A 27,469-nucleotide genomic window follows, 5' to 3' on the forward strand; every position below is an offset into this window, starting at 1 on the left:
AAGATCGGTACTCTAGCAATGGCTTATGAGAAAGAAATATACCCTATTACACACCGGTTATAAAAGCAAAATACTTTATTTATTTACTAGAACGTCTGATATTCCTTTCTTTGTTAGTGTTGATCTCTATAACTTTAAAGTCCTCCACCTCTCTGGCCTCATCCAGCCATCTTTTCAATGCAAAGCGTTTGTCCTAGCTTTAAGTGTATATAAATGGATTATGTACTTAATATGTAACACACTAGGCGGTTTTAACGGTGGCAGCGATACCCCCGCTTCCGCTATCCCTTAGGGCTCTCACGCTAGTGGATCACTACATCCAAATAACAATTGGACATGAATGCAGGTGAAAAAAGAGATGTACCCGATGGTGGCGTCTTAAGGACTGCAATTCGCTGAAAATATGTTCGTTTTGACAAGTACTTACAGTTAGAAATTACTTCGACCACACCTAATCTGCTATCTTTTAGGGGTAAAAATTGCTGTTGATCATACCCAAAATGCTATCCCCAAAAAAATGATTTTGCCGATCAACCCCGTTTGTATTTCTGAGAGTCCCCCGTAGGGTGATATTACTAATGCTAAACTCAAAGCTAGCTTAGAGCAATGAATAGCCACTTGGAGAGTGAGCTTATAACGCAATAAGCTTATGATTAGATGGCTTTTTTCTACTAATGATCTCCGTTACATTAGAAGTAAATTCTGTAAGATCGATCCGCATTCCGAGGAATCCCGAGTCCCTTGGGCCACAAGACTTTTTATATCATTTGATTAGCCTAAATGTAGTGCTCGTGACAGTTATTTCACGTCTCATATAAACATATATTTGCGCAGAGTATTAAAAGATTAGTCACAGGCACCCCACAGGCATGACATGATCTACTCGAATCCATGTTTTTACGCGTAACGGTAATCATTTGTGGAAAGGTGTTATTAAATCATTGCTTATCGCATTAAATAGATCTCTAGTGCCCAAGGTCATAGAATGATAGCTAATACCTTTAGCTTGGGGGTCTAGCGTTAACATCACTTAGTGATCTCTGCCGTTCAAAACCGGTCGCTTTGACGGAACAGCATCCCCGGATTTTTTCTAAAAGAAACCCCAGTCCATAATACACCAGTATTCTTGTTGTCTTTTTCTATTTTAATACTGTCGCTTGATTTGTCCCATAAATTAGCAAAGACTCGGGCTAGCGTGATAACGGGCGAGATTAATTTCCTTAGATGCGTTTGTTTTGAGTACCGTAATAGATTTTTCCGGTTTTCGTTTTGCCAAATTAATGACGGATTTTTTTCAATATAAAATACCACAGCGGATCACCATTCATTTCCCGACCCCACCGTGTGAATGACAGCGAGTTAGTCACATGACCCGCTATGATGAGTCGAGCATAAAGATCTTGGCAGGAACGCGAGTTACCTAGTGGAAGTGAGAGGAGGTAAGTGCAAGGGAACTGGTATTGTGTGCTGCCTAGCTACTTTCAAAATCTGCTCCAACCTTCAGTTGGTATGTACTCTTTCATATTCTATCTAGTTTTTCAATGAGTATCATCTGATAGGCGATTTCACCATGGTCATGGTTATAGTGGTCAAAGTTCCTGCGAATTATAAATTCGAAACTAGACGAAGACAGACTAGGAAACTGTCAAATGGTAAATCTCTACGAATTGATATTTTTTCTGACACACAGAGGAAAAGGATTTGTGGAACCTCTACTTCTGATTCCTAGTTTAATGCTGAGCAATTGATAATCAGCGAGTTTTTTATCTGTTTTTTTAAAAAAAGGGTAGTGTTGAGGTTGCCGAGGCGTCGAGTAAAATAGAAGGCATAGATAAACGGGCACCACTTGTCATTTTGGAGGTTAGACGTCCTTTATCTTGTTTTTGATGAAAATCCAGCCCTCTATCTACGGGGGCAGTTTAAAGAAAAGGCAAGGGAAAGAAATAGAGGTCGCGAAAGAAGAGAATGATAAAAAAAATGCGATAGTGGGGTTAAAATATAAAGAGAATATAAATTATAGAGAAAAATTCTACAGGAGGATTGTGAATTTTCTGCCTCAGCAAAATTTGAAGATAAGTGTCACCAAGTCTATTGTCTCGACCGCCTCATTTCAAAATGTTTTCAAGTGGAGTATGGACTTACAGCTCTCGATTAGCTCTTTGGGTTATGGCTGATCTCAATAATTCATATGAAAATACCGATTCCTAAATAAAAATTCGATGTTCTTCAAACAAGTTAATTTTAAATGTCATCGTATAATCCGAGAGTCATGATTGGCTGTGGTGCAAGATATGCACTCACTTTTGTTTCATAACTGCTGGATTGCCTTGGCTTAATGTTTTACACTGGCAAGTAGTTTAGGAAAAGAGAATGGGAATTAGGCGAGTGTTGGTTAAACAATACTCCGAGCAACTTCATCTGCCGTCCAGGACTCGAAAAGGTAAAATGCGATCAATTGATTTGAAAGGGGTTATTCTAAGGAGGTTTGATCCGGCAAAGTTTACTAATAGATGTAGTATAATACAATAAATATAACTTCTCTAAATCTTAACATAGAAATTTGTCAAGTAGCAGCACTTTTTCAGAAAAGTAACTATATGTTGTTAATAACTAAGCAACTTCTTTCTCATTTTTAAAATCGTCAGGTAATAAATCAATTTGTTGTTCTATAAATCCAACGAGAAAATATTTAACTGATATATCTTTTGATTGAAATTACTATAAACGAAGGTTTTGAAATTGCAAAAACAATCTCAAGTGAAGTTATTTTAATTTTTTTAGCGATCAATTGGTTATCTTTTTATCCGAGGTAAGGATGTTGATTTTTTTTTGCTTCGCTTCCATGAGTCTTAGCTTATTTAGAGAGGTAAGTTAATAACTAAGCAACTTCTTTCTCATTTTTAAAATCGTCAGGTAATAAATCAATTGGTTGTTCTATAAATCCAATGAGAAAATATTTAACTGATATATCTTTTGATTGAAATTACTATAAACGAAGGTTTTGAAATTGCAAAAACAATCTCAAGTGAAGTTATTTTAATATTTTTAGCGATCAATTGGTTATCTTTTTATCCGAGGTAAGGATGTTGATTTTTTTTTTGCTTCGCTTCCATGAGTCTTAGCTTATTTAGAGAGGTAAGTTAATAACTAAGCAACTTCTTTCTCATTTTTAAAATCGTCAGGTAATAAATCAATTGGTTGTTCTATAAATCCAATGAGAATATATTTAACTGATATATCTTTTGATTGAAATTACTATAAACGAAGGTTTTGAAATTGCAAAAACAATCTCAAGTGAAGTTATTTTAATTTTTTTAGCGATCAATTGGTTATCTTTTTATCCGAGGTAAGGATGTTGATTTTTTTTTTGCTTCGCTTCCATGAGTCTTAGCTTATTTAGAGAGGTAAGCTTTTTTAAACAAAAGAAGAGCGGAAAAAACACTTTCCTTTTATCCATTTGTCTGACCGCCTAATGCCGCCGTGTGTTTGTTTTTTCATTCAGCGGCAAAATTCTTTTAAAGCAGAGTTTTAAGTAGAAATTTGTTTTTGTTTGACAAATGAAAGTTCCAGATAATAAACAATCTAGATAGAACATTATCCTTACTAATTTTAAATATTGCATAGCCTGTGCGGCAAGCGCAAGGGGCAAGGAACAAGTGGAGGAGAAGAAGGAGGGGAAATGAAATAGTTCCTTCTCCTCGTTTTCTCTTCCCATTTATCACTTCGCGCGCGACCAAATCGCTAATCTCCTTAACACTTTGCGCTTGCTAAGATGCGTCAAGTCTATAAGATTTGCGTAGGAATGCTGAAATAAATGTACGGTTATACTCAGTAGTAAGATAGTAAAATATAACAGGCAAGGAATCATAACACGGATATATTTTTTGTATTTGTACCAGACAAGGACAGAATGAGTTTGTGGAGTCTTTTTTTATTTCTGTTCATTGCCCCCCCCCCCCCCCCCCCATGCCCCCACCCCACCCCCCCACACACACACACACAGACAGGCGAACCTAATCGTTGACAGGTGGTCTATGATTTCTGTGCAAGCACAGCGAGCCCGCCTTTGGTAGTGACGTCATGCTGATTATGGAGATTTGGAAACAATCAGATGGTGCGTCATTAAACATAACAATGTCAGAGATAGATTCAAGATGCTCAGATAGACTCAATATAGCCCAGAGTTAGACAGAAATAACTCAGAATGATTAAATTATCCTTGCATGATGTCATAGCGTGCTAACACATCAAATCAAGAATTGGACTTGTGCGAGTAGCCTTCTACTTCGACTTGTAATCTCCGAAATTTATCTAGGTATGGCTGAGATGTACATATCTCCAAATTAAACACGGAAATTGTACCCTTTAAACCTCACTAAAATAATCAAAGCATTGTCATAAGGTAGACTGCCAGGCGTTTTCATAAGGGATAGGGATATATCGCGTCTAGTTTACCTGTCGTCGTAGAGCAGACACTGATGGCAAACAAGTGCTAATTCCGTGAAGGCGTTACGCCGTTAGGTGTGTTAACTATAATTGCTGAATAGATCGACGGGAAAAAAGGGGGATGTTCCTGCGGAAAAAAATAAAAGGTTACCTCGGTGAAAGATAGATAAAATAGAGTATACCTTTCAATTAGTGAAGTAATATAATGACGTAAGGTATTTAAAAATGGTTTTAGTTAGGGAAAAAACGATAAGACGGCATCTCGTGCAACAGAGAAACCTAACAAAATGGACTTCGATTTAATTTGCTTGTAAACTATCTAATATTCCGCTTCTTCTTCTATGTGTACCGTGTTAAAAAAAAGATGGTTAAAACAGAAGATGACTTTGTCTCAAACAAGCATTTCAGAAACACCCCTTTGACCAAAAATGGCAATTAACGGCATACCCTCTCTAAGTGATCTCCCCTCCGCGTGGGCTTCCCTTTTTATTTCACAATTTTATATACTGCGATAACGGCGACAAAGTCCCCCTATTTTTAATGATTAATGCTGCTATCATTTTAGGATGCTACGCTATTATAATCGGAAGCGTTTAGATGCGACTACGAGATCGAGTAAGGCCATGTAAAAATGCTTTGGTATTGCCAACACCTACGCTTTTGAGCCCGATCGTACATACAGAGGTTTTGCTTAAAATAAGACTAATAGATATGACGGCAAAACAAACAGAGCTGCGTGTTTGAATGTTTAAAAAATCAATCATTTCTTGTAAAAGCATTGAGTTTTTGTTGTGGAAGGCGTGTGTGCGCGAGGTTGTATGTCTATTGTCCTACGAAGTTATCATCTAGCATTGTGATAGGAGCCTTTTGTAAGGGAAATTGGGAGTATAATTGTGCATGTAGATCGCTCGGTCCATCACAACGAAGAAGCCAACAGTACAGGGCAGACGTATCCATCAGGTAAAACACTTTAATTTCCTGGTTCTTAACAGAGCCCAGATCCCATCCCCCTTAACACACTATGCACTTGTAATTAGTATTTTGGGTGGCTTTCTTTGTTGTACATAAGAATAATATGAGACAGTTTAATTGTCTTTAATGTAGCTTTGGTTAATTGTTACTCAAAGAGTAAATACGTTTGTTTTTCAAAGTTTAATTAACCGAGAACCTATTCCTAGTATTTTAAATTTACACCAGTATGAGTAAATCTCCTTTTCAGTTGCCCTATCTAAAATCGAACTTAGCACTTTTTATTACATTAGTCGTCTGTGCTTCAAGCGTCTTGGGAGCATTATTGAGCTTCAGGCTTGGAATTCTCATTAGCCGCAAACGTCTCCTTCTGAATACCAGAGTAGGGGGAGTTAAATGTATTTCTTATCAAAAAAAACGTTGACCATCGATTACTGCTATCGGCATTTTATCAAAACAGTACATTACACCTGTGAACTGCGCAACGCTCTATCGATAATAAAAAAAACACTTACGTTTTTATTCTTTATTGACGGTACGTTTTAGGAAGTACAAAAAACTCTCTGTGAGGCCTGTTTTGATGAGCATGAAAATGTTTTTAAATTGTTATTCTTTTATATTTGCGCTTGATTGATTTAAGTTTCCTGATTCTGTTTAAAAAGGAAATACGGCAAACATTGCATTTACAGATTACCCCTAGTTGCACTAAGAAAAGTAAAAATATTTCACATCAATTATGTTAAACGGCTTTCTTTCTTAAGCCTGGGTATGCTTTACATTACACGCTTAGATAACCTGTTTGGATGATGTCACTGTAAATTGCTGAAAGTGATAGCAAAAGCAGAAAAAAAAAATACTTTATGGTCCGAACGACACGAACATATGCCTCGATTTTTGGTTCGCCTACGTGGAATCGTCACTTACGGGGAATGGGCATATGCATATACGCTCTCATAGTACACAGAACGTAATAGCTTGCATGGATATAACTGTATAAATTATCATCGCAGATTCAAAACTAATCTAGGCGCGCCGGTCATTTGTCAAATCTCCCGCTGATTGTTTTGGGCAGTGGCCGTGGGCTCAATTCCCGGTTAGGATATGGCGGCTCGCCCGTACCTTCCGACACTTGCTGCTTGTGTCCTAAAAATAACCTAACCGGAACCGGAACCTAAAATCTACTATGTTACAGTCTGAAATACTACAAACGTATTGAATGGCTTTTGAGAGATGGAGATTGAAGAATTGATCTATAGATTGATTTTTACAACGACGAGACGCCAAGCGAAAAGGCTGAACCTGAAACGGTTGAACTCAGGCAAGGGCGGTAGGAAAAAAGTTTGTTAGGCTAAATTCTGATAATAAAGCACGAATTTTCCTTTTATTTGGCTTAAATGTGCCTTGTTTGCTACGCACTCTCCGTGTTTGATTAGAAAACACGGTCAAGTCACGTTGCGTAATCTGAGCTACTACCCCGTTGCGCGAGAACTACCCCCGACTCGCTAGCCGAAACGTGCCCGACTAATAAAACTAGTTATTTGTTCAATGTTATGTATTCTAATCAAACATGGAGAGTCGCAAACAAGGCACAATTAAACCAAATTGGAGGGAAATTCGTGGTTTATTATCAGAGGCCTAACAAACACTGTTCCTACCGCCCTTGCTCAGGTTGAGTTTCCCTTGTCGTCCTAAATATAATTTTCAAAAATCGAGGGAATGCCAAATTAAAGGGGGTCAGGGCAAGAGAAATTATATGGATATTTAAGGAGTCGAGATTACGAAGAGTGCGGGGGCAAATCATCCCATTTACCTTCCTAGGATCCGCCCCTCTCCGGTATGGTCAGCCACAAAAGCAGGCCTTTGCCTTCGCAGGCTCACGCGGAGGCGTTGTATCACGCTATCCAAAAGCTCGTTCTTATTAAATTACCAACGCGTTGGTGTACAAATCAATAACCTAAATTCCTGAGTTCATAAATGCACGGGGAGCGATCCAGAAATCGCCATAAGAAACCAGCGTTATCGACTCATATAAAAAACAAGACATCGATGTTAATAGTAAGTGTGAACCAGATCCATTTTATTCTAACGGATTTCTGCGGATTTTGACTTTTTTCTGTCCTTGTACATCTAGCTCAAAATATATAATAATTTATAATGATTAATTATTACTCTGATTACTTGTAAAGTACCTCTTGCACAGTTAAAACTTGATGCGATAACTGTAACTTTTATAAAGGCGGGGACACAGCAACTTAGCTAAGTCTGAAGACAATATAAGGATGCCATTTGGAACCATTTAGAAAATTAGAGTCCAAATCTTTGGGAAGGCAGACTTAGCCATTTCTCTTAATTGAATCTCCCTCTGCAACAACATACTTGTAAGTTCATTTAGTGCAAAGTGCATTTCAGTGCCGTAGCAGGCCTCGGGGTATTAGAGGGGCACAATACAAAAACATTAAAAAAATATCAGGGGCACAGCCACGCCCTTACAAGTAATTTCCCTATATTTTTTTTTTTTTCAAATATTGCAAGGGGGGGGGGCACGTGCCCCCAACACCCCAACCCCTGCATTTTTAATTTTGTTTAAAAAAACGAGAGCATTTTACTAAACGAGCACATTTCAATACTTGCTCAACCATACTATCTGCCCCTGTGAAGTCTTGGATACAGATTATGTCTTATGATCTCGTCTACCTTGGTGCTTTTGATAATCGGATACCAATTTCAATATTACTAAAGACGTCTTTTCCTGCACCTATATGTGTGCCCGATGTTATTAGCACAAAAATATCTAGGTTTGTAAGAGAGATACTCTCCTGCGCAGAGCTTTCTATGATCGCTCGTTTCCTTTGATCCAAAAGAAACGGGTGGACAAAGAAAGCTGTGTGCAGGAGAGTATGAAAGAGAGAAAAAACAGAAACTGCAAGATTATAGACCTAAAGATTGTCATATGAGTTTGTTAACCTTGTGTTTGTGTACAAGGCCCCTGTTACGCCCGCTATTACCAGGTGAGATCACGTGGATGGATCCATGTGATCACGTGATCGGATCGGTCTGATCATAGCAGGCGCCTTGCGGGAGATCAGAGACTTGGATTTTTAGATGATTTCATGGCGGGAGAGATGAACAGCTGTTTCATCACCTAGTTATGGATGATGTGAGACTTGCTGGGTAGAAGCCTGTTTATATACCTGTTTTTTGATATTTTCTTTTTGACGTTTTTGAGTGCGGAAGGGCTTTTTATCCTGTAGCCAAATTGGTTCCCCCTTCTAAGAAGCTTGGACTTTTAAGATTCACATAACTATGCCACTGTCATGAGCTGCCATCTTTCCAAATTAGGTGGTTTTCATCAAATGGTTTTCATCTCTGATAAGCCTTAACAGTAGCATTGCATTCTCCCGGATCTCTGGCAGTCGCATTCGTATTCCTTTTATTTCAGAGAGAAGTTGTATAGCAAAACAAAATGGCGTATTCCTTTTATTTCAGAGAGAAGTTGTATAGCAAAACAAAATGGCGACGTTCTCCTTGATTTTCCTTGCGATGTTTGCGGCGTCCAGTGGAGCCTCACTTTACGAAAACACGAATTTACCGACAGTAAGTAACCAGTCACCCTCCCCTTCCCTAGGACAATTACACGGGAAACCCGTCAAGTCAGCACATGGGGATATTGGCCTGCACCACAGGGAACCCAGCGTAATAAATGTTTCCCCTGCCTTGTAGTGCTCTGAAATCCGGGGTGATTCGTGCGAGGATGATGCACAGTGCGAGCAATGTGTCCCAGACCTGTTGTCGGATAGAAAGCTCATCTGCAACTGGAAATGGAAGTGCAACAAAATGAGTATTATCGACATCGTGTCAAGGCAACAAGTAAGTTACTAACAACAAGTAACTGATAAACTTTATCTATTAAGTGGCAGGTAGACTTGGATTTTAGAGAAATTTAATGGGAGCGGGAGCTCGAAGGTGTATATCACCTACAATTCCTTTACCTCGCTCATAAATAAAAAAACATCCATTTTGAGTGTATTTTTGTTGCAGTGCAAAAACGTGTTCAAGAAAGACTGCACCATAGATGCTGAATGCCTGTGTAGAGAGACGCCAATGGTATGCGAGAACAGAGAATGCGTGAAAGCGAAAAGCCACAAAGTCGCTGCAAGACTGTAAAGAACATGATCCTCTCATTGTTGCAGAACTCAGAATCGTGTAGCGTCTTGAAAGAGAATAAAACTTAATTACATGGACAGTGCTGTTCTTTATACAATGTTAGAAAGACTATTTCTCCCATCTTTCATATACTTAAAAAGTTTATCCCCTTAATATGCTTAGAAAGTCTTTCTCCAATCTTCCTTATACTTAGAAAGTCTTTCTCCCATCTTCCCTATACTTAGAAAGTCTATATCCTATCTTCCTTATACTTAGAAAGTCTATATCCTATCTTCCTTATACTTAGAAAGTCTATATCCTATCTTCCTTATACTTGGAAAGTCTATATCCTATCTTCCTTATACTTAGAAAGTCTATATCCTATCTTCCATATACTTAGAAAGTCTATATCCTATCTTCCTTATACTTATAAAGTCTATATCCTATCTTCCTTATACTTAGAAAGTCTATATCCTATCTTCCATATACTTAGAAAGTCTATATCCTATCTTCCATATACTTAGAAAGTCTATATCCTATCTTCCATATACTTAGAAAGTCTATATCCTATCTTCCTTATACTTAGAAAGTCTATATCCTATCTTCCTTATACTTAGAAAGTCTATATCCTATCTTCCATATACTTAGAAAGTCTATATCCTATCTTCCATATACTTAGAAAGTCTATATCCTATCTTCCATATACTTAGAAAGTCTATATCCTATCTTCCATATACTTAGAAAGTCTATATCCTATCTTCCTTATACTTAGAAAGTCTATATCCTATCTTCCATATACTTAGAAAGTCTATATCCTATCTTCCTTATACTTAGAAAGTCTATATCCTATCTTCCATATACTTAGAAAGTCTATATCCTATATTCCTTATACTTAGAAAGTCTATATCCTATCTTCCTTATACTTAGAAAGTCTATATCCTATCTTCCATATACTTAGAAAGTCTATATCCTATCTTCCATATACTTAGAAAGTCTATATCCTATCTTCCTTATACTTAGAAAGTCTATATCCTATCTTCCATATACTTAGAAAGTCTATATCCTATCTCCCTTATACTTAGAAAGTCTATATCCTATCTTCCATATGCTTAGAAAGTCTATATCCTATCTTCCTTATACTTAGAAAGTCTATATCCTATCTTCCTTATACTTAGAAAGTCTATATCCTATCTTCCATATACTTAGAAAGTCTATATCCTATCTTCCTTATACTTAGAAAGTCTATATCCTATCTTCCTTATACTTAGAAAGTCTATATCCTATCTTCCTTATACTTAGAAAGTCTATATCCTATCTTCCATATACTTAGAAAGTCTATATCCTATCTTCCATATACTTAGAAAGTCTATATCCTATCTTCCATATACTTAGAAAGTCTATATCCTATCTTCCTTATACTTAGAAAGTCTATATCCTATCTTCCTTATACTTAGAAAGTCTATATCCTATCTTCCATATACTTAGAAAGTCTATATCCTATCTTCCATATACTTAGAAAGTCTATATACTATCTTCCATATACTTAGAAAGTCTATATCCTATCTTCCATATACTTAGAAAGTCTATATCCTATCTTCCTTATACTTAGAAAGTCTATATCCTATCTTCCATATACTTAGAAAGTCTATATCCTATCTTCCTTATACTTAGAAAGTCTATATCCTATCTTCCTTATACTTAGAAAGTCTATATCCTATCTTCCTTATACTTAGAAAGTCTATATCCTATCTTCCATATACTTAGAAAGTCTATATCCTATCTTCCATATACTTAGAAAGTCTATATCCTATCTTCCTTATACTTAGAAAGTCTATATCCTATCTTCCATATACTTAGAAAGTCTATATCCTATCTCCCTTATACTTAGAAAGTCTATATCCTATCTTCCATATGCTTAGAAAGTCTATATCCTATCTTCCTTATACTTAGAAAGTCTATATCCTATCTTCCTTATACTTAGAAAGTCTATATCCTATCTTCCATATACTTAGAAAGTCTATATCCTATCTTCCTTATACTTAGAAAGTCTATATCCTATCTTCCTTATACTTAGAAAGTCTATATCCTATCTTCCTTATACTTAGAAAGTCTTTATCCTATCTTCCTTATTGCTGCGACGCAGGAGAAGCATACTAATCTTGACATCGCTTTTTACAACTCTCTTTCCTTTCCATTCACGAGCATCCGCGGCCGAATATATGCGGGTGTTTGGTTCGATTTTGGTTCAATTGGGGTCTTGTTCCGCAGCCTCACTTTGAAAAATGAGGCAGCGAGAGACTAGGACTAAATTTCAGTTTGACAGATTTTGACAGACGAACAATCGAACATTGTGCCATGTTTTGACATGGGACTCGTGATCTCTCGTACGGTGTTCCTGGTCAATAAATCAACAAGAGGAGTGCACAAGCAAGATTTTTAGAGCACATTTCAGTAAGTTTGGAAAAATGTTCACTCGTCATTTACTGGGGACGAGTTACCACAGCTTTCAAAGAGTGTTGAAGGAGAATTTAATAACAGTTTCAGGCCGATTTTGAACCGGGTCGAAAGCGTACCATTCGTACCAGCACACGTGCCATGGTCGCGCCCTCCGCAGTCGATTGAGATCTCGACAAAATTAAACACTAAACAAGCAAAACGAGCATCCTAACTCAATGCCTAAATACTCTAGCTCACTTGGCTATGGACTGTACGGCGTTTGGGAAAACTTATCAGTTCAAAACAATGACCCAATGCCTTCTAGTAATTGCTGAAGAGCATGCAACAAGTTTGAGCAAACCCAAGTGATGCTAAAAACTGAAAAACACCTTGACAGAAAAGCTAAATACTGTAAAACAATCAAAACAGATTATTATATCGTTTTGTTCATAAATCCAGGCTGTTGTGTTGTTTTAAAAACTGACCAAATAGGACGGGGAGGAAATGGAAAAAATCCCTACCAATCATGACTCTGGATAAAAAATAGAGACTAATACGTATAACCTTAATAAACCTTACGTTTATTGGTATTTTTAGCGAAGAAAAACTCAGCGCGATGCGATAAGCTGCCGCCATCTTTGTGTTTGTTTCAAAATGACAGAAACAAGATGAGTAGCAGGGGTAAGACCACGGGCGCAAGGAATTCAACATTCCCAAATAAAATTTAAGATTGTGCCAGCTATTCAAATCTCGATAACAAAAAAAAAAAAAAAAACGCCTAAAGGTAAACTTCTCTCGCTATTATTAAAAATTTCTAGCTTAGCTGCAATCAGCGACAAAACTGTTGAAAATTTTAGTGCTTCAAATGCAGTTTCAGATGGAAATCTAAATTACAGAGTCTAAATTACGTAGCATAGTGACTTTGATATCTTCCCCTCCCCATCCCAACCCCCTCTCCCCCAAATCAATGTTGGATTGTTTTACTCACAACCCTAGACAGCAACTTTGAATGGGGGAAGGGGGATGTGAGTAATAAAAAGTTCCCATATTGTAAATTATTTCAGTAAGACTACTTTTTAGATGTCATTTTAACAGGTTTTGTTGCTGATTGTGGCTGCATGTATACCATGTAGCGTTGGAACAACACTGAAGCAACTGTATATCACTGTCGCAGCATTTCTTTCTATTAGAAACTTCTATTACTTAGAAAGTCTTTCTCCCATCTTACTTATATTTAGAAAGTCTTTATCGCATCTTCCCTATACTTTGAAAGTCTTTATCCTATCTTCCTTATACTTAGAAAGTCTTTATCCCATCTTCCGTATACTTAGAAAGTCTTTATCCCATCTTCCGTATACTTAGAAAGTCTTTATCCCATCTTCCGTATACTTAGAAAGTCGTTATCCTATCTTCCTTATACTTAGAAAGTCTATATCGCATCTTCCGTATACTTAGAAAGTCGTTATCCTATCTTCCTTATACTTAGAAAGTCTTTATCCCATCTTCCGTATACTTAGAAAGTCTTTATCCCATCTTCCTTATACTTGGAAAGTCTTTATCCCATCTTCCGTATACTTAGAAAGTCATTATCCTATCTTCCTTATACTTAGAAAGTCTTTATCACATCTTCCTTATACTTGGAAAGTCTTTATCCCATCTTCCTTATACTTAGAAAGTCTATATCGCGTCTTCCGTATACTTAGAAAGTCGTTATCCAATCTATGCTGTTTTTGCTAGATTGCTATAAGTCAAAGGGTGTTAGGACTTCAACATTAAACAAGGGAAAACTGTTACGCATACTAGATGCACAGATGTTTTTTAACAAGGTCTTTTGAAACAACATATCTAAATTGATTTGATCAAACATATAATCAGTTTTAAGATGCGAAAAGGTCTTTAGGGTAACCAAGCACAAAAAATATTTTTTTAAAATACGTTTTAGAGCTTCAAGTTTAAAACGTAGATTTCGAATTGAAATAATACAGTCATCAGAAGCTGGACATTATTTTTTATTGTGGAAAAAAAATTGTACAATCTTTAACATATAATTCTATTTATCCTATTCAAATAAAATGCTCTACGCCAATTCAAAAATTACAGCGAATTTTTTATACGATTAGATGACCAGCAACGAAAAACATGCAACAATAATCAATCCGAGAAAAATGATAATAAAAGCATACAAGAGTATAGTTATTACATCAAGAATCTAAGTAATCTAAAATTGACTTAAAGTTATCACAAACTTTGGGTCTTCCAGCGTTAATTTATGTATGAAGTAAAGTTAATTTGCAATCCTGTGTTCCCTTGACGACAACAGCGCAGGTGCCCAGCTCTACTTCACATCAAAATATTGTATTTGTACTTGCTAAACACATCGGTATCGGGCCGAAAGAAGTCAATGGCCAAGAACGAAATGAAGGTGAGGATGAAGTGAGCCGGGGGGATATAAACCAACGGACTGACCCACCACATCCCAATCGCCGATCCTGCAAACGTAACCGGTTGAATAAGAAGCAACGCGAGAAATACAGTCGCCCAATCTCGCTGGTTTTTCTTTTTTAATCCCCCAGGAGTGTCCCACCAGTCTAGAATCATTGGAGAGAAGAGAGTGAGCCAGATGGAGACGACTGCTCCGAGACCATAGAGCACAGATAGTGTTATGAGCCAGTCTTCACCGATAACAATATCCGCCATCTTGTGTATTTACACCGTTGCTTCACGGAAAATCCTCAAATATTCTTTCTTTTTTGTCTGAATCTCTCTGTTGATTTCCCTAGGTCACCTTTTATCGTTTGATTGTAGTATTTAAGTAGAATTTCTCGAGTTAGCTTGAGAAAGCACTTTCGCGGTTTCTGAAAGTTGAAAAGATTTTTCGAACTAATTTGCAAGTTTGATCGCTCTCTATTGGTTCTCTTGACATTAGGCGCCTAGAAACCATGCATAGAACCATTAAATATTAACTCAATGGATTGTCATAGATATGGAACTATGCGATATTCAAATTTTAAAACAAAAAAGCGCGATTACTTGAAAAGAAAGGAAGAAAATATGAAAAAATGGCTGCTTACTATCTAACTTGCTAACAGACATTTAATAAATGATTTTTGACGTCGTAGCGAAAACATGCACGGTTAATTTTCTTATCGTACTGTAATAGTTGTCTTCAAAGCCTTCCAGCGGTAATATTAAACAAGTGGCAAACTACGAATCTCATTCAACCCCGCCTCCGGAGAAGCAAGTGTGAAAAAGACCTCGTTATTTTTCAGTCGACAACTCATCGAGCTGCGTGTGGCGTAACCGACTAAGACTGGGCTGGCCGGTTATTGCCTTCCCATTAATGCGCGGATACCCAGGCCCGTACCGAAGGGGGGGGGGGGGGGGGGGTACGAAATCCGATGGGTCTATGCAGGATCCCGTCCCCACGTATCCGTTTTCGTTTGAAAACGCAACCTTTTTGTTACGGATACGGGTATCGTCCACACGGAAACGCGAAAACGATGATCGAAAACGGAACGATTTGAAAACGATCTCCAGAGTGGAACAATTTGAAAACGATACTCTTTCGGTGCCGTGGGGACGGACGAAAACGGAACCTTTCGAAAACGATGGCGTGATAACTCAGGTCTGGTCCACTTGGAGCGCGAGTACACATGCGCTGTACAGCTTGTAATCGTTTTCCTATCGTTTCTGCGTTTTCGTGGGGACTGGTCGTATCAAAATGAAAACTCTTCGTGTGGACGCAGATCTTTTTAAAAACGAAACAAAAAGGTTGCGTTTTCAAACGAAAACGGATACGTGGGGACAGGGTCTAAGAAAAGTCAGCCGAGTAAGGTGACCGCGCCTCTTGTGCCAAACCCTACTGTGACAGTTCGCAGGTAAAACGCCGCCATTTCAAAACAAAATGGTTGGTTTAACCGTGCGGTACTGGAACTAGTCTTGCGCTTTTCAGCACTGTCTACGCAGCTGGTTCGGTTGTCCTTCTAAAGATTGTCCTTCTAAAGTTCGATTGTCCTTCTAAAGGAAGAGGGTGAGACGAGCGGGAATAAAATTCTTTTTCAAAGCGAAGGAAAGACCCAGTTATTTTTCAGTGTACATCTCAGCAGCATTTACGCGTGGCGTAACTGACTAAGACAGGGCTAGCAACATGTGGTTATTGCCTCCATATTAATGCGCGGGTGCCTTAGGTGCCTTTGTATTGCGCAGTTCACTAGAAAGTGGGGCCGAAATCTCGATAAATCTCCGTAAAGCTCTAGTTGTCTTACGGTAGTTACCTAGCAAGGACATTTACTCAAGTACAACTTTGCTCTTAAAATAATCGCATCCTTTTTATAATTCAAATCTATACTACTATTAATGTTGCCCGAAGAAGTCATTTTAGATAATAGATAAAAAAACTAGTCCTTCCTTAGAAACCAAAGAGAAAGAGCTATTATAATTATGATTTAGGCCTGTTTCTGTGTGTTTTGCGAAACTTTGGGCAATCTTTTTACATAACCATGAATGGGGATAATGGAGAATGCCCCTTAGGAAATCCTTGAAATCTTTAAAACGCAGCTTTTAGTTGCGTAGCTGATCCCCTCTACCGCCAATCCCCGTCCTGATTGCTCGTTTTTTTATTCCTTCATTTACAACAAATATTTGTCTTCTATATTACTTCTGCTATCTCTTGTTTGCTCCATCTGCCCCACCCGTACCACCTGCGAAACTTGTGTGTTCTCAGTTGTCGTTCGGCCTGTCTTAAGGTACGTCTTTTCGCTATAAAAGCACCCAAACCGAAAACCAAAGTAATCTTCACTAGCCGCTATCATGAGACTGGCATTGGTTGTTTTCTTGTCTTTTTTGTTGGCAGGTAAGTAATATTCTTGCACTCAAGAGGTTTTTTTTTATAAATTTAAGGCTAAATTATAAATGTACCAGAAACGACATTTTCTTTCTTTTTGTCGCGTTTTATGTGGTAATTAGTAATTTTCTGCTTATTTTCGCTCAGGAATGCTGACTACGATAGCAGCCGCAGGTAAGCAGATTCGATGTGAATAAACTCTTCCCTTGGGGGAGGGGGAGGCAGGCATGCCCAGTTGATTTGAACAAACCCTGCCCTAGAGATAGACAAAGGACGCCAACTTTTACACAGAGCAACGATTCGCATACGAAACGCGCCGGTTTGGTTTCATTTTATTTTGTTTTCTTATTTAAAATCGTATAAAAAAACCACAAATCCTCTCCATCTCCTCCCCTCCAACCCCTCCCCAAGGCCTAACAACTCATCGGTCGTTTTCGTAGGATTCTGTGCAGACCAGGAGGATGGCCTGTACAAAGACCCTGACACGTGTTATGGGTTCATCAACTGCGCGGGCGGGCGGACCTACAAACAGGCGTGCGGGCCTGGAACCATGTTCAACCCTAGCACCAAGGTGTGCGACTGGCCGCACAATGTCGACTGTGAGGAGGGGAGTGGGGAGTTCTGATCGACAGGTAATCTACGGTTGAGGAGGAGATATGGGTGTGGGGAGGGGGGGTTCAGGTGGGTGGGGAAAGGGGTTCAGGTGGGTGGGGGTTCAGGTGGGTGGGGAAGGGGTTCAGGTGGGTGATGAAGGGGTTCAGCTGGGTGGGAAGGGGGTTCAGGTGGGTGGGGGGGGGGGTTCAGGTGGGTGGGGAAGGTGGTTCAGGTGGGTGGGGGAGCGGGTTCAGGTGGGTGGGGGATGGGGTTCAGCTGGGTGGGGAGGGGGTTCAGGTAGGTGGGGAAGAGTTTAGGTGGGTGTGGGAAGTGGGTTCAGGTGGGTGGGGAGGGGGTTCAGGTGGGTGGGAGGGGGGGTTCAGGTGGGTGGGGGATGGGGTTCAGGTGGGGGGGGGGGTTCAGGTGGGTGGGGGATGGGGTTCAGGTGGGTGGGGGGTTCAGGTGGGTGGGGGGTTCAGGTGGGTGTGGGAAGTAGGTTCAGGTGGGTGTGGGAAGGGGGTTCAGGTGGGTGGGGGGTTCAGGTGGGTGTGGGAAGTGGGTTCAGGTGGGTAGGGGAGGGGGTTCAGCGTGAACGTTACAAACAGAGTCTGAAAAAGAAATGCCCTATTGGAAAGTCTTAGATGCGAAAAAATACTTTTTCATTTTGGCAGGGAATAGTCGCATGTGCTTTCTACGACCTGTCTTTCTTGTGGTAGTAAGAAGCATATTTCTACAAGGTCTTGAAGGTCTAAAACGGGAACCGGCTATGGCTTTTTTCAGTGTCGGGAGAACCGGGTTTGCATTACTGAAAAAAGGGCTATTAATTAACGGAATGAGGTAGAACAATGTTAGGAAAAACGGCTTTGGGAACAAAAGCGGCAACGAAGACGGACCCCCCTAGGGTGTAAGTCCCCCCCCACTTCCCTACCCTTCGTTATAACCCATGGTTTTGTCCGATAAAAGTATAACTGATCTAATGGCGCTGGTTGTGCCACCTTTGCCTCGCGCTACCTTTAGCAAAACCAATATTTTTTTGTTTGCTTTACTTGTAGGTGACTGGAGGCAGAAGAACCATGCTTTTTTAAAGAAACCTTCTCAAATATGGGTTTTAATATCACGTGGATGCACTCCTTGTGAAACCAGAATGTCATACGGAAATATATCATTACTGAAAATCTCGATATTTCATTACTTGTTGTATTTTTCAAGTTATTGAACAAAAATAAAGTTTTAACAGGAATTAGAACCATGTTTTACTCGAATCTCCCGCTAACTCAACGTTATTTCAGTATTTTTCTATATGTTTACCCTCCATAAACCCATATTTTCCCAGCCGAAACTCGAACTGCTATCAAATTCCTTTGCAGTAGCAGCAGTAATAGTAGAAGTAGCAGTAGCGTTAGTAAAAGTACTGTGATATCTCTATTTTCACATCTCAAATTTCCGGTAAAACATCGCCATTACAAATCGAAAACTTTCGTTTAACCTCGCGGTACTGGAATTAGCGTTGCGATTTTCAACACTATCGCGGTAACACAATGGTGATGGTATTGAATACCGGTTTCGCAGATTCATCTACGCGTTGACGTCTTGTTCAGCCTGGGTGACGTCATCCCCGCGCATGTCATCTAGCTCCACCATGTTTGCTTCCCTCCGTTTCAAACAAGGTATCCCAAAATCCTCTTTGGCGCTCTCGGCCTCGTTAATCGTCTGGTGCATGTCAGCGTTTATAGTCTCTGGGAGCCAGAGCGAGGCTACCGCGGAGCCTAGGGCGAGCACTCCAAATATAGTCACTGGGAGAGTGATGCTAAGGCCTGGTAGCTGAGCCTGTTAGAGAATAAATGTTCAGAATTAGAACATAATCCAAAAAAGGCTACATGTACTGTAAAGAGTAAGCAGTAATATTGTACTTACCACCATGACGATGAATGGGGAGAGAATTCCACCGACACGAGCAAAGAGAGACGCGAGACCCATGGCCGTGTTTCTAAGTAGAATAAACATTGTTTTGATATGCAGTTGTTCATAATAATTTGCCGTAAAAGGATAAGTAAGGCAGCAATGAAAATTTTTAATGGATAAAACTTGACATGTACCTTATCACAGTAGGAAAGAGTTCTCCCGTAATTATATAAATGCTGTTGAACTGACTCCACACGAGCGAGCGGCCAATGATTGCTAAAGCTGTGGTAGCCGTGCCGTACTCTGGAAAAAGCAAACCAAAATCCGTTGTTTCGAGTCGTCATTGTCTTTGTTGTCTTGTTACCGCTGTTGTTCGTTGCTGTTCTGTTGTGACTGTCTTCGTTTTAATACGGATTTGGTTGTTAATGTTGTTGTCGTCTTTGTTGATGTTGATGGCCTCGTTGTATTGATGTTGTTGTCGTAATATCATTTTGTCTTAGTTGTGTTGTTGATATCTTCTTTGTATTGATGTTTTTGCTGTTATCATGTCGTCTTTGTTGTTGTCATCGTTGTATTGATGTCGTTGTCGTAATATCATGTCGTCTTTTTTTGTTGACATATTCGTTGAATTGATGTTGTTGTTGTTATCATGTCGTCTTTGTTGTTGTAGATGTCCTCGTTGTATTGATGTAGTTTTCGTAATATAATGTTGTCTTTGTTGTTGACATATTCGTTGTATTGATGTTGTTGTTATCATGTCGTCTTTTTTGTTGTTGACATCTTCTTTGTTTTGATGTTATTGTCGTTATTATGTCGACTTTGTTTTTGTTGACGCCGTAGTCGTATGATGCCGTTGTCTGTCGTGCCGTACTCTGAAAAACACGGTGCATTCAGGACGGCCCTAGGTTTGGAATTATCTACAGACTATACTTCGAAACAGCAAAGCAAAATCCGTTGTTTCGTGTCGTCATTGTCTTTATTGTCTTGTTAACGCTGTTGTTTGTTGCTGTTCTCTTGTGGCTGTCTTTATTTAAATGTTGTTTTGGTTGCTGATGATGCTGTCGTCGCCATTTTGAGGTTGTTGTCGTTATCATGTTGTCTTTGTTGTTGTTATGTCCTCGTTGTATTGATGTTGTTGTTGTTATTATGTCGACTTTGTTTTTGTTGACGTCGTAGTCGTATGATGCCGCTGTCGTTATCATGTCGTCTTTGTTGTTGTAGATGTCGTCGTCATCATTGCTGTTGTCCTTGTTGATAAGTTGTCATTATTGATGTCTCACCGGAAGGTAGACCAGTTACAATGAACGAGGCGACCCCAGCGAAGACCATGAAACCGAAGTACGAAAGACGCCGTCCATACCTAAAGACCAATTGTCATGGGTTACCAGTGGTCAACGTGGGCCAAAGTGAGCAAAAACGTGTTTGTGCGTTGAAATAGAGTTTACGTAAAGTGGGTACGTATTGTTGACACATTGATAAGTAAGCTATGTTTGATTTTGGGGTTAACCTGAGGCGAATAAAAATACATAGTTATGATTGTGATTTGGTGATAGCCAAGACAAAAGTACGATGTGGAGACTTTATGACAAAGTACCCCCCACCCCACCCACCCACACGAGGATATACTTTATAGAACAAACAAAGTAAGAGCAAGTATTACGGGGATGTCGATAAGATTCATGATTAAGTCCCCCCCTCCCCGTGGATACGTACTTGTACAGAACAAACCAACTAAAGGCGAGTACTGGGATGTCGATAAGATTCATGATAAAGTAGTTGAAGTAGATACTTCCTGGGAGCTGCGTGGTGTACAGATCAAACCCGAAGTACACCAGAGATACTGTGAACCTGAAAATCGTGTAAAATATGTAATATCGGTAGTTGCAAGGTCAATGCCTTTTGAGCAAAGAACCCTTTAAACCCACTGTAATACCCATGATTAAAAAATGCTCGAACCTCGTTAAGGTGGTTTCTGTTCCTCTTTAAATATTTTTCTTTCTTCGTATCTTTAAAACTTTATTTTCTATTTTTTTTTATTTGGAATCAACACTGTTTCTATAGGATGCGGTTTACTGCCTACCCAGGGGCGAAGCCATAATGTTTTGCTGAGAGGGTACAAAATCAAAGATATCATGTGAAAGAAAGAATCATATTTTGTCGATCCTTAAATCAGAAATTACCCACATTTTTGGCGGTTGCCATTTCGATTCAGGCGCGTATCCGGGATTGGCTGAGGGGGGTCAAAATGCATCAAATGGAAAAAACATAGTATTGGAAGATTTTTAATAAGAAATAAACCATTTTTTGGCCGCCAGGGGGGGGGGGGGTAGGGGGGGTTAGCGCACCCTGCGTACCCCCTAATGTACGAGCCTGCATTTATCTCCGATTCAATGGCTAGTTGATATAGCACAAGTGGCTACATGTGCTACCGTAACCCGGCCACCCTTACCAGTTGTAGCACGTGATAATGGTCCATCGCCGCAGCTTCGGTGTGCGGACAAGGTCCAATGGCGTGTGCTTCCTGGTACCCAGTCCCCCCTCGCGCTCTTTTTCGTCCTGCCTGATTTCCTCCAGTAAAGTGCGCAAAGCATGCTGGTCGAGCTCGCTGTTTTTTTTCTTAGGCCCACATTTTGTGAGCACTGCAAGTGACTCCTCCAGCTTATCGTGTGCCATGAGCCAGCGGGCTGTTTCTGGAAATACCCTGGGGCGGGTAATATCGTATTAGCTCCGATTATGCGCCCAGCGGCCTATGGCGCGTGATCTGATTGACTAAAGCTACTAGCGGTTTATCACGCGCGCTCTGATTGGCTAAAGCTACTAGCGGTTTATTACGCGCGCTCTAATTGGGTTAATGTAGTGGTCTATAATTTATGGACTTCGCTAACAGCGCGTGCATCTTTTATTTAGGTTGCTTGAAATTATCAGTAAATTAATAGAGGGGGAGCGATATAAAACAGACAGGCAGGCTCTGTTACTTGTACGGCTAATACCCACAGGTATCCTGAGAGGTAAGGATGCTCCCAAACGCGTGTGTAATATTCTATGATTGTAAAAGAATTAGGTAAACAACATCCAAATTCTTCAATGTTCCGTATTTATGATGACCGGTTTTTTTTAAAAAAAAATTGGTGAGGTGACCGCAAAACATTGCTCCTAACGGACTGTGCAATTATTTCTCAGGAGGGGGAGGTGTAAAACCAGAGGGGGGCACTAAGTTAAAATATTCCTAAGATAGGAGGGTCAACCTTAACTTTTTCGCATAAGAGGGGGGAAGCTTACTTAAATTGACATCAAAATGTTTGTTTTGTATCCGGTAAAAATGTCACCTTTACCTTTAAACACGGAATCGGCGCAGACTTTGATAACCTCTTTGCAGTCTCACTAAGGACCGCCCTATTATTCTATAAAACGCTATATATCTCTCAACTCTTATCGGTAAAATGAGCTCGATGTTACCCAGTCGCCTGAGATCAAACGCAGAAAGCGGACTCCCGTAAGCATCCCTATTATAGCGGCCACACCAAGACGACAAGAGGATAAGATTTGTCACGCATGAAGGGGAGGTATATCTCTTAGATGATTTTCCAATGAAACGCTTTGAGCTTGTTGATGTAATTTTTCATCAACCCGGAAATTTGGCGGTTTAGTCGAATTAAGCTATGCAGTGCTGATGTTTATCCTCATGCCGAAGTAGAATGCATTAGGAAGCACGTGACTACAGGTAGAATGTAGGAGTGGGGTCTTTTTAAAAGGACAGAAAGGGGGGGGGGGGGTCACAGAGCTAAACATGACGCTGTTGGGGGGCCTCCGTACTACTATCATTTGAAGCTCATTTTACGGACACCACCCTTCCTGCTAATTTTTGCACAGTCCCTATCAAGTATTGTTATTCCAGCCAAGTCCCAGGCGTTATTACCCGGATTTCTGATTGGGCTGGCTGGCTGCCTCTCCCCAGCCCCTCTTTCCCTACTGCCAACCACAGGTACCAGGCCGCTGATACTCTACCATAGTCGCAACCTTACCTCCAAAACACGAATATGTAGAATATTAGTAGGCTTCCAATCAACACCATAAGCCTCCAGTCACGGATGAGGTACGAGAGAAGTACGCTGACCCATGTACCAAACTTCCAGAATACCCCGTGCGTCTTGCCTACGGCCGTTCGAACCCCCGGTCCTACCATCTCCACCAAGTATACGAACTCCGTCAGCATAAGTCCAGCCAGGGAAAAGCCAACTCCGAACCGCATCAGCATAAGCAACGATATGCAGTCCGCGAGGGACTGGCCCAAGCCGAACGCTCCCTGGGTAAATAAGAGGTAGCAAATGATGGTGATGCTGACAATGGGGATGTTGATGTAGTAAGGAAGATAATGATGATGAAGGTAATAATGATGGTGATGTTGATAGCGATGATGATGAAATGATGATAAAAATAATATATAGATTTAGACACAGCCTAAAGCGGAGCCATCATTTTAGAGACAATTTAATTTTTTATTCTAAAAATCTAAATGCTGTGCTATGAAAGAAGGGTTGAGGGACAAGAAGATTCATAACAATTATTTCATTCAAATGAAATGCTATTGAGTGGTGGCTTGTTTTTGATTATATACCCTGAGGGTTAAGTTTGTGCTTACTCGCTTGTACACCTTTCGTTTCTTGCCGTTTCTCGAAAAAAATCTCAAATTACAAAATACGCATACGAAATATTACTAAGTAAACATGAAAATAAGATGTGCATTGTGGTATACATCAACCAAACAGAATAAGAAAAGGCGCTTGATACTAATGCATTGATGCATTGAAGAAGAATCAGATACAATTACAGAGTTAGTCATTTCCGCTCGGTCATTTCCTTATTAGGCATTACATACAATATTTGTGAGTCCGCTTCAATCATCGTTTCGCTTTTTTATCGCTCTAGAGCTTTGTAAGTCGAGAATTTCCACGTAAACTTGCAGGAATTCGTGTTTACTACGATTTTGCTGGCAGCCATCTTGCGTCTCGCTCCAGGCTCTTTTACACCATTTAGAAAAACGACAGCCATTGATTGATATAAATGTGGAAAGGCCCTTACAGAGTAGAGTTGCCTGCGGAGAAGGCTAGGGGAAATTCATCACATTAAAAACAACGCAAGGAATAAAATTTCTGAAATTTGATTATCTTATTAAATTTAAAAGTCTTACACAAGTTTACCATCGTTCTGATAGAGACAAAATACAAATACTTTTATACTTCGAATTCTTCGTCATAAGACATTGTCCTGTCAAGATTCTAGGGTATCTTTTCAATTTGATCCCAAAGCAAAGGACTCAATTTGCAGTCGATCTTCTAAATATGAGCAACAGTTCGTCGGATTTTATACCAGTTTGACAAGGTTTAGACGAAATCTAGAGCTTTTCTTGTCTATTCTTCATCAATCTAATCTTCCATTTCTTCACCTACCATATATTGATCGTTTGAAGGTTTGACGGTATTATGTCGAGCGAATGTGATAATGATTCGAGCGATTGTGATAATGACAATATAAATATGATATGGTGTAGACAGGGGCTCATAAATATGAGCCCCTGGTGTAGATAGATATGATTAAAAGATCATAATGACGATGAAGATGATTGATGATGATGACATTACAAGATAATGATGATGATAACACAGATGATGATGATGATGATGATGATGATGATGATGATAAGGATGCTGTTAGGAGCTAAACCTTACCATAAATGCTATTACTAGCTAAAACTCACCATAAATGATATTTGGAGCTAAAACTTACCATAAATGATATTTGGAGCTAAAACTTACCATAAATGCTATTACGAGCTAAAGCTTACCATAAATGCGGCGCCAAGGTACATACAAGTCCGCCGACCACATGCGTCCGCAAGCCAACCACTCAGCAGTGATCCTATGAGCATACCGGCGAAGAAGCTAGACTGGATACCAGCTCCCAAGTAGGCGCGGTCACACAGCAGATTCCACTGAGAAGACAAATGCAGTCTCCGGTTATTTGATAACTGAAGGGGTGGTTACTGATTGTTTTGCTCGATATCTTTTATTAGCCAATTTGTTGCTGGAATTTCTTTCCTGATCTGACAGTATCATTCTGTTTTGATATTTCACTTTAATATGATTATATAGTGTTCTAGAAATCTTCATAGAAATCTAGCCTTAGAGCTCTGCCCTACCCCCTTCCTCCCTCTACCCCTATTCTGAATGTGTTAGTTTACTATTTAATCTGAATGTAATCATCACGATTTCGCACATGTAATTCGGTACTCTACCTCAGACACAGTACTCGTGAAGGGCCCGTCGAAGGCGTACGTGGTACAGTTATCGCAACACTTGGAAGGGGGGCATGTAGTGTTAGCATCATCACAATGAAACATTGGCGAGCCAAACGCAAACAGGGACTGCGTGACCATTTGTGACATGGGAATCTGAGCCGTACAGCACAGCATGTACAACCCGAACTGATACATGCCAAACTCACGAACTATCTTGAAAACTTCGTCGAATTCGCGACGCTCTCCGCGCAACTTCTCTTTCTCGCTTGAATCCATGTTTCTTGAAAAAGAAAAGCGTACTTCGTTTAGTTATGACAGCGGCGTAAATATGATGCAAGTGATGCGCTTAATTTATTTTATTTTTCTTATAAAATATCTTATTGATCCTTGTATGCTTTTTCGTGAGATGCCTAAGTATTTATGGTACTTCAAACATGGATACATAAAATATTAAGTGTTATACTCAACGAGGGTGCTTTAAGGCGGATCTTACAAAATTCGACTTGAACCCGTTATCAAGAAAGTATAGTCCCGCCCACCGTGGATATATAGAAAATAACTGCGTTTTCAACTTCTTGATATTACGATGCAAATTTTTCCTTGCCTTCTCAAGTCTCTACCGTACCAAAACCATTTTATTCTAAATAGTTTCTGGATAATAAAGTATAATTCTTACCTGAATTGGTTCTATTTTTCTGTCAATGTTTAGATGCCTGGAGGGGCACACGATTATAATCTGTGGCAAAAAAAAGCAGAGGTCTCGCTCTCAGATTGATAAAAATGTTATCAGGCGTGAAGAGAAAAGGAAGTGAAGCGAACACTCCGAGTGCATATTCAAATCGAGCTCCTCGACCCACAGGCTTTACCACGTCCGCGTCATTGAAGGATTTAATGAAATAAACTTAGTTGGTATGTAAATGTATCCGTTTGTAGTGTGTTTTTCTTCCTAAGAAGCTCAATTTTACGAGTTTAGAGCGATATAAGTTTGTCTGATTGAGTCGATACTTAGTATGTTAATGAGACAGTATGTTTCTGCGGATTTTAAGCAGTACTAAATCACTGACACCGGTACAGGATGGGAGAGGGATGGAACTATCTCCGAATCGAGTTTTTAAGCAATCCGCCTAAATACCTGCGAGTAATAATTTCTCGTCGATGATCGGTACATAGTAGCTGGTCAAATGAGAACAGAACAGTAAAAAAGGCACGGGTCCTCGTTAGCGGCCGCTCACCATTACCTTTAAGCGCTGGAACGCTGGTCCATCGAGGCTGAAGTTCACTTGCTCAGAACAGTAAAAAAGGCACGGGTCCTCGTTAGCGGCCGCTCACCATTACCTTTATGCGCTGGAACGCTGGTCCATCGGGGCTGAAGTTCACTGGCTCAGAACAGAAAAAAGGCACGGGTCCTCGTTAGCGGCCGCTGGATGAGCGCTGGCTGAATAAACTAGGGTTGTTTCACGGAAGACTAGTGCTATTCACATAAAGTGTTCAAATATGTTTGTTTTGTGGTACGTGTATTTCAGATTATTAACTCCTGCAAGGGCTTGCATATGTATAGCTTTATAGGGTATGATCCAAAATGCCTTGGTTTACATAGTCCGCGAGTAGGGGGCGCATACAAAAGTTGCAAATAGTGAACACGATAGTCAAAATTCAAGTAGAGTAATGAAACTGCACGGATGATGGAAACGGATGTGGCGAATGACATGTACAGTATGTACTGGAAAGCGTCGAGAGTAGACTAGATGTATCAGCAGGGCTGGGGTTGTAATTAGAGCATTAGAGCAATTAAACACGGTCGGATGTCTGTGTATCAAACCATATAATTATGTGTGCTTGTT

At 39.8% G+C, this 27,469-nt stretch overlaps 3 protein-coding genes and 1 long non-coding RNA gene across 7 annotated transcripts; 3 read left to right on the forward strand and 1 right to left on the reverse strand.

The window, feature by feature from the left end:
• Nucleotides 1-8,879: 8,879 nt before the first annotated feature.
• LOC5498986 (organic cation transporter protein) lies at nucleotides 8,880-26,990 on the reverse strand. Of its 4 annotated transcripts, XM_048726391.1 has the most exons (12): nucleotides 26,867-26,990; nucleotides 26,305-26,364; nucleotides 25,626-25,908; nucleotides 25,176-25,322; nucleotides 23,356-23,636; nucleotides 21,783-22,034; nucleotides 21,047-21,181; nucleotides 20,614-20,693; nucleotides 19,528-19,636; nucleotides 19,346-19,418; nucleotides 18,990-19,258; nucleotides 8,880-9,227 (listed from the first exon to the last, which is right to left on the reverse strand). In XM_048726391.1, exons 3-11 carry the CDS (start codon nucleotides 25,902-25,904, stop codon nucleotides 19,007-19,009), a joined length of 1,608 nt encoding a protein of 535 aa, XP_048582348.1. In that variant the 5' UTR covers nucleotides 25,905-25,908; nucleotides 26,305-26,364; nucleotides 26,867-26,990; the 3' UTR covers nucleotides 8,880-9,227; nucleotides 18,990-19,006. The 4 variants fall into 4 exon arrangements, with proteins under 4 accessions (XP_048582348.1, XP_048582345.1, XP_048582347.1 ...); XM_048726388.1 differs by lacking the exon at nucleotides 8,880-9,227 and having other exon boundaries at nucleotides 18,615-19,258; XM_048726390.1 differs by lacking the exon at nucleotides 8,880-9,227 and having other exon boundaries at nucleotides 18,615-19,258; nucleotides 26,761-26,989.
• LOC5519706 lies at nucleotides 8,897-9,656 on the forward strand. Its single transcript, XM_032364593.2, has 3 exons — nucleotides 8,897-9,009; nucleotides 9,136-9,282; nucleotides 9,454-9,656. Exons 1-3 carry the CDS (start codon nucleotides 8,926-8,928, stop codon nucleotides 9,577-9,579), a joined length of 357 nt encoding a protein of 118 aa, XP_032220484.2. The 5' UTR covers nucleotides 8,897-8,925; the 3' UTR covers nucleotides 9,580-9,656.
• LOC116603425 lies at nucleotides 14,135-15,119 on the forward strand. The gene is made up of 2 exons (XR_004290604.2): nucleotides 14,135-14,416; nucleotides 14,568-15,119. It is a non-coding gene; the product is annotated as an uncharacterized LOC116603425 (long non-coding RNA).
• On the forward strand, nucleotides 16,728-18,677 carry LOC116603406 (acidic mammalian chitinase). The gene is made up of 4 exons (XM_032364536.2): nucleotides 16,728-16,846; nucleotides 16,985-17,011; nucleotides 17,278-17,469; nucleotides 18,484-18,677. Exons 1-3 carry the CDS (start codon nucleotides 16,804-16,806, stop codon nucleotides 17,460-17,462), a joined length of 255 nt encoding a protein of 84 aa, XP_032220427.1. The 5' UTR covers nucleotides 16,728-16,803; the 3' UTR covers nucleotides 17,463-17,469; nucleotides 18,484-18,677.
• Nucleotides 26,991-27,469: the final 479 nt, after the last annotated feature.

The sequence above is a fragment of the Nematostella vectensis genome, chromosome 4, assembly GCF_932526225.1.
Source record: "Nematostella vectensis chromosome 4, jaNemVect1.1, whole genome shotgun sequence".
NCBI lineage: Eukaryota > Metazoa > Cnidaria > Anthozoa > Actiniaria > Edwardsiidae > Nematostella > Nematostella vectensis.

Bases quoted from the DNA above. Each gene is read 5' to 3' on its own strand.
- LOC5519706 (XM_032364593.2), top strand. From the start codon at position 8,926: ATGGCGACGTTCTCCTTGATTTTCCTTGCGATGTTTGCGGCGTCCAGT. The intron at 9,010-9,135 runs GTAAGTAACCAG...CCTGCCTTGTAG, and splicing joins AAAACACGAATTTACCGACA to TGCTCTGAAATCCGGGGTGA. The intron at 9,283-9,453 runs GTAAGTTACTAA...TTTTTGTTGCAG, and splicing joins ACATCGTGTCAAGGCAACAA to TGCAAAAACGTGTTCAAGAA.
- LOC116603406 (XM_032364536.2), top strand. From the start codon at position 16,804: ATGAGACTGGCATTGGTTGTTTTCTTGTCTTTTTTGTTGGCAG. The intron at 16,847-16,984 runs GTAAGTAATATT...ATTTTCGCTCAG, and splicing joins CTTGTCTTTTTTGTTGGCAG to GAATGCTGACTACGATAGCA. The intron at 17,012-17,277 runs GTAAGCAGATTC...TCGTTTTCGTAG, and splicing joins GACTACGATAGCAGCCGCAG to GATTCTGTGCAGACCAGGAG.
- LOC5498986 (XM_048726391.1), bottom strand. From the start codon at position 25,904: ATGGATTCAAGCGAGAAAGAGAAGTTGCGCGGAGAGCGTCGCGAATTC. The intron at 20,694-21,046 runs GTACGTATCCAC...ATTGGTCTTTAG, and splicing joins AGTTGGTTTGTTCTGTACAA to GTATGGACGGCGTCTTTCGT. The intron at 19,259-19,345 runs GTAAGTACAATA...ATTCTCTAACAG, and splicing joins CCCCATTCATCGTCATGGTG to GCTCAGCTACCAGGCCTTAG.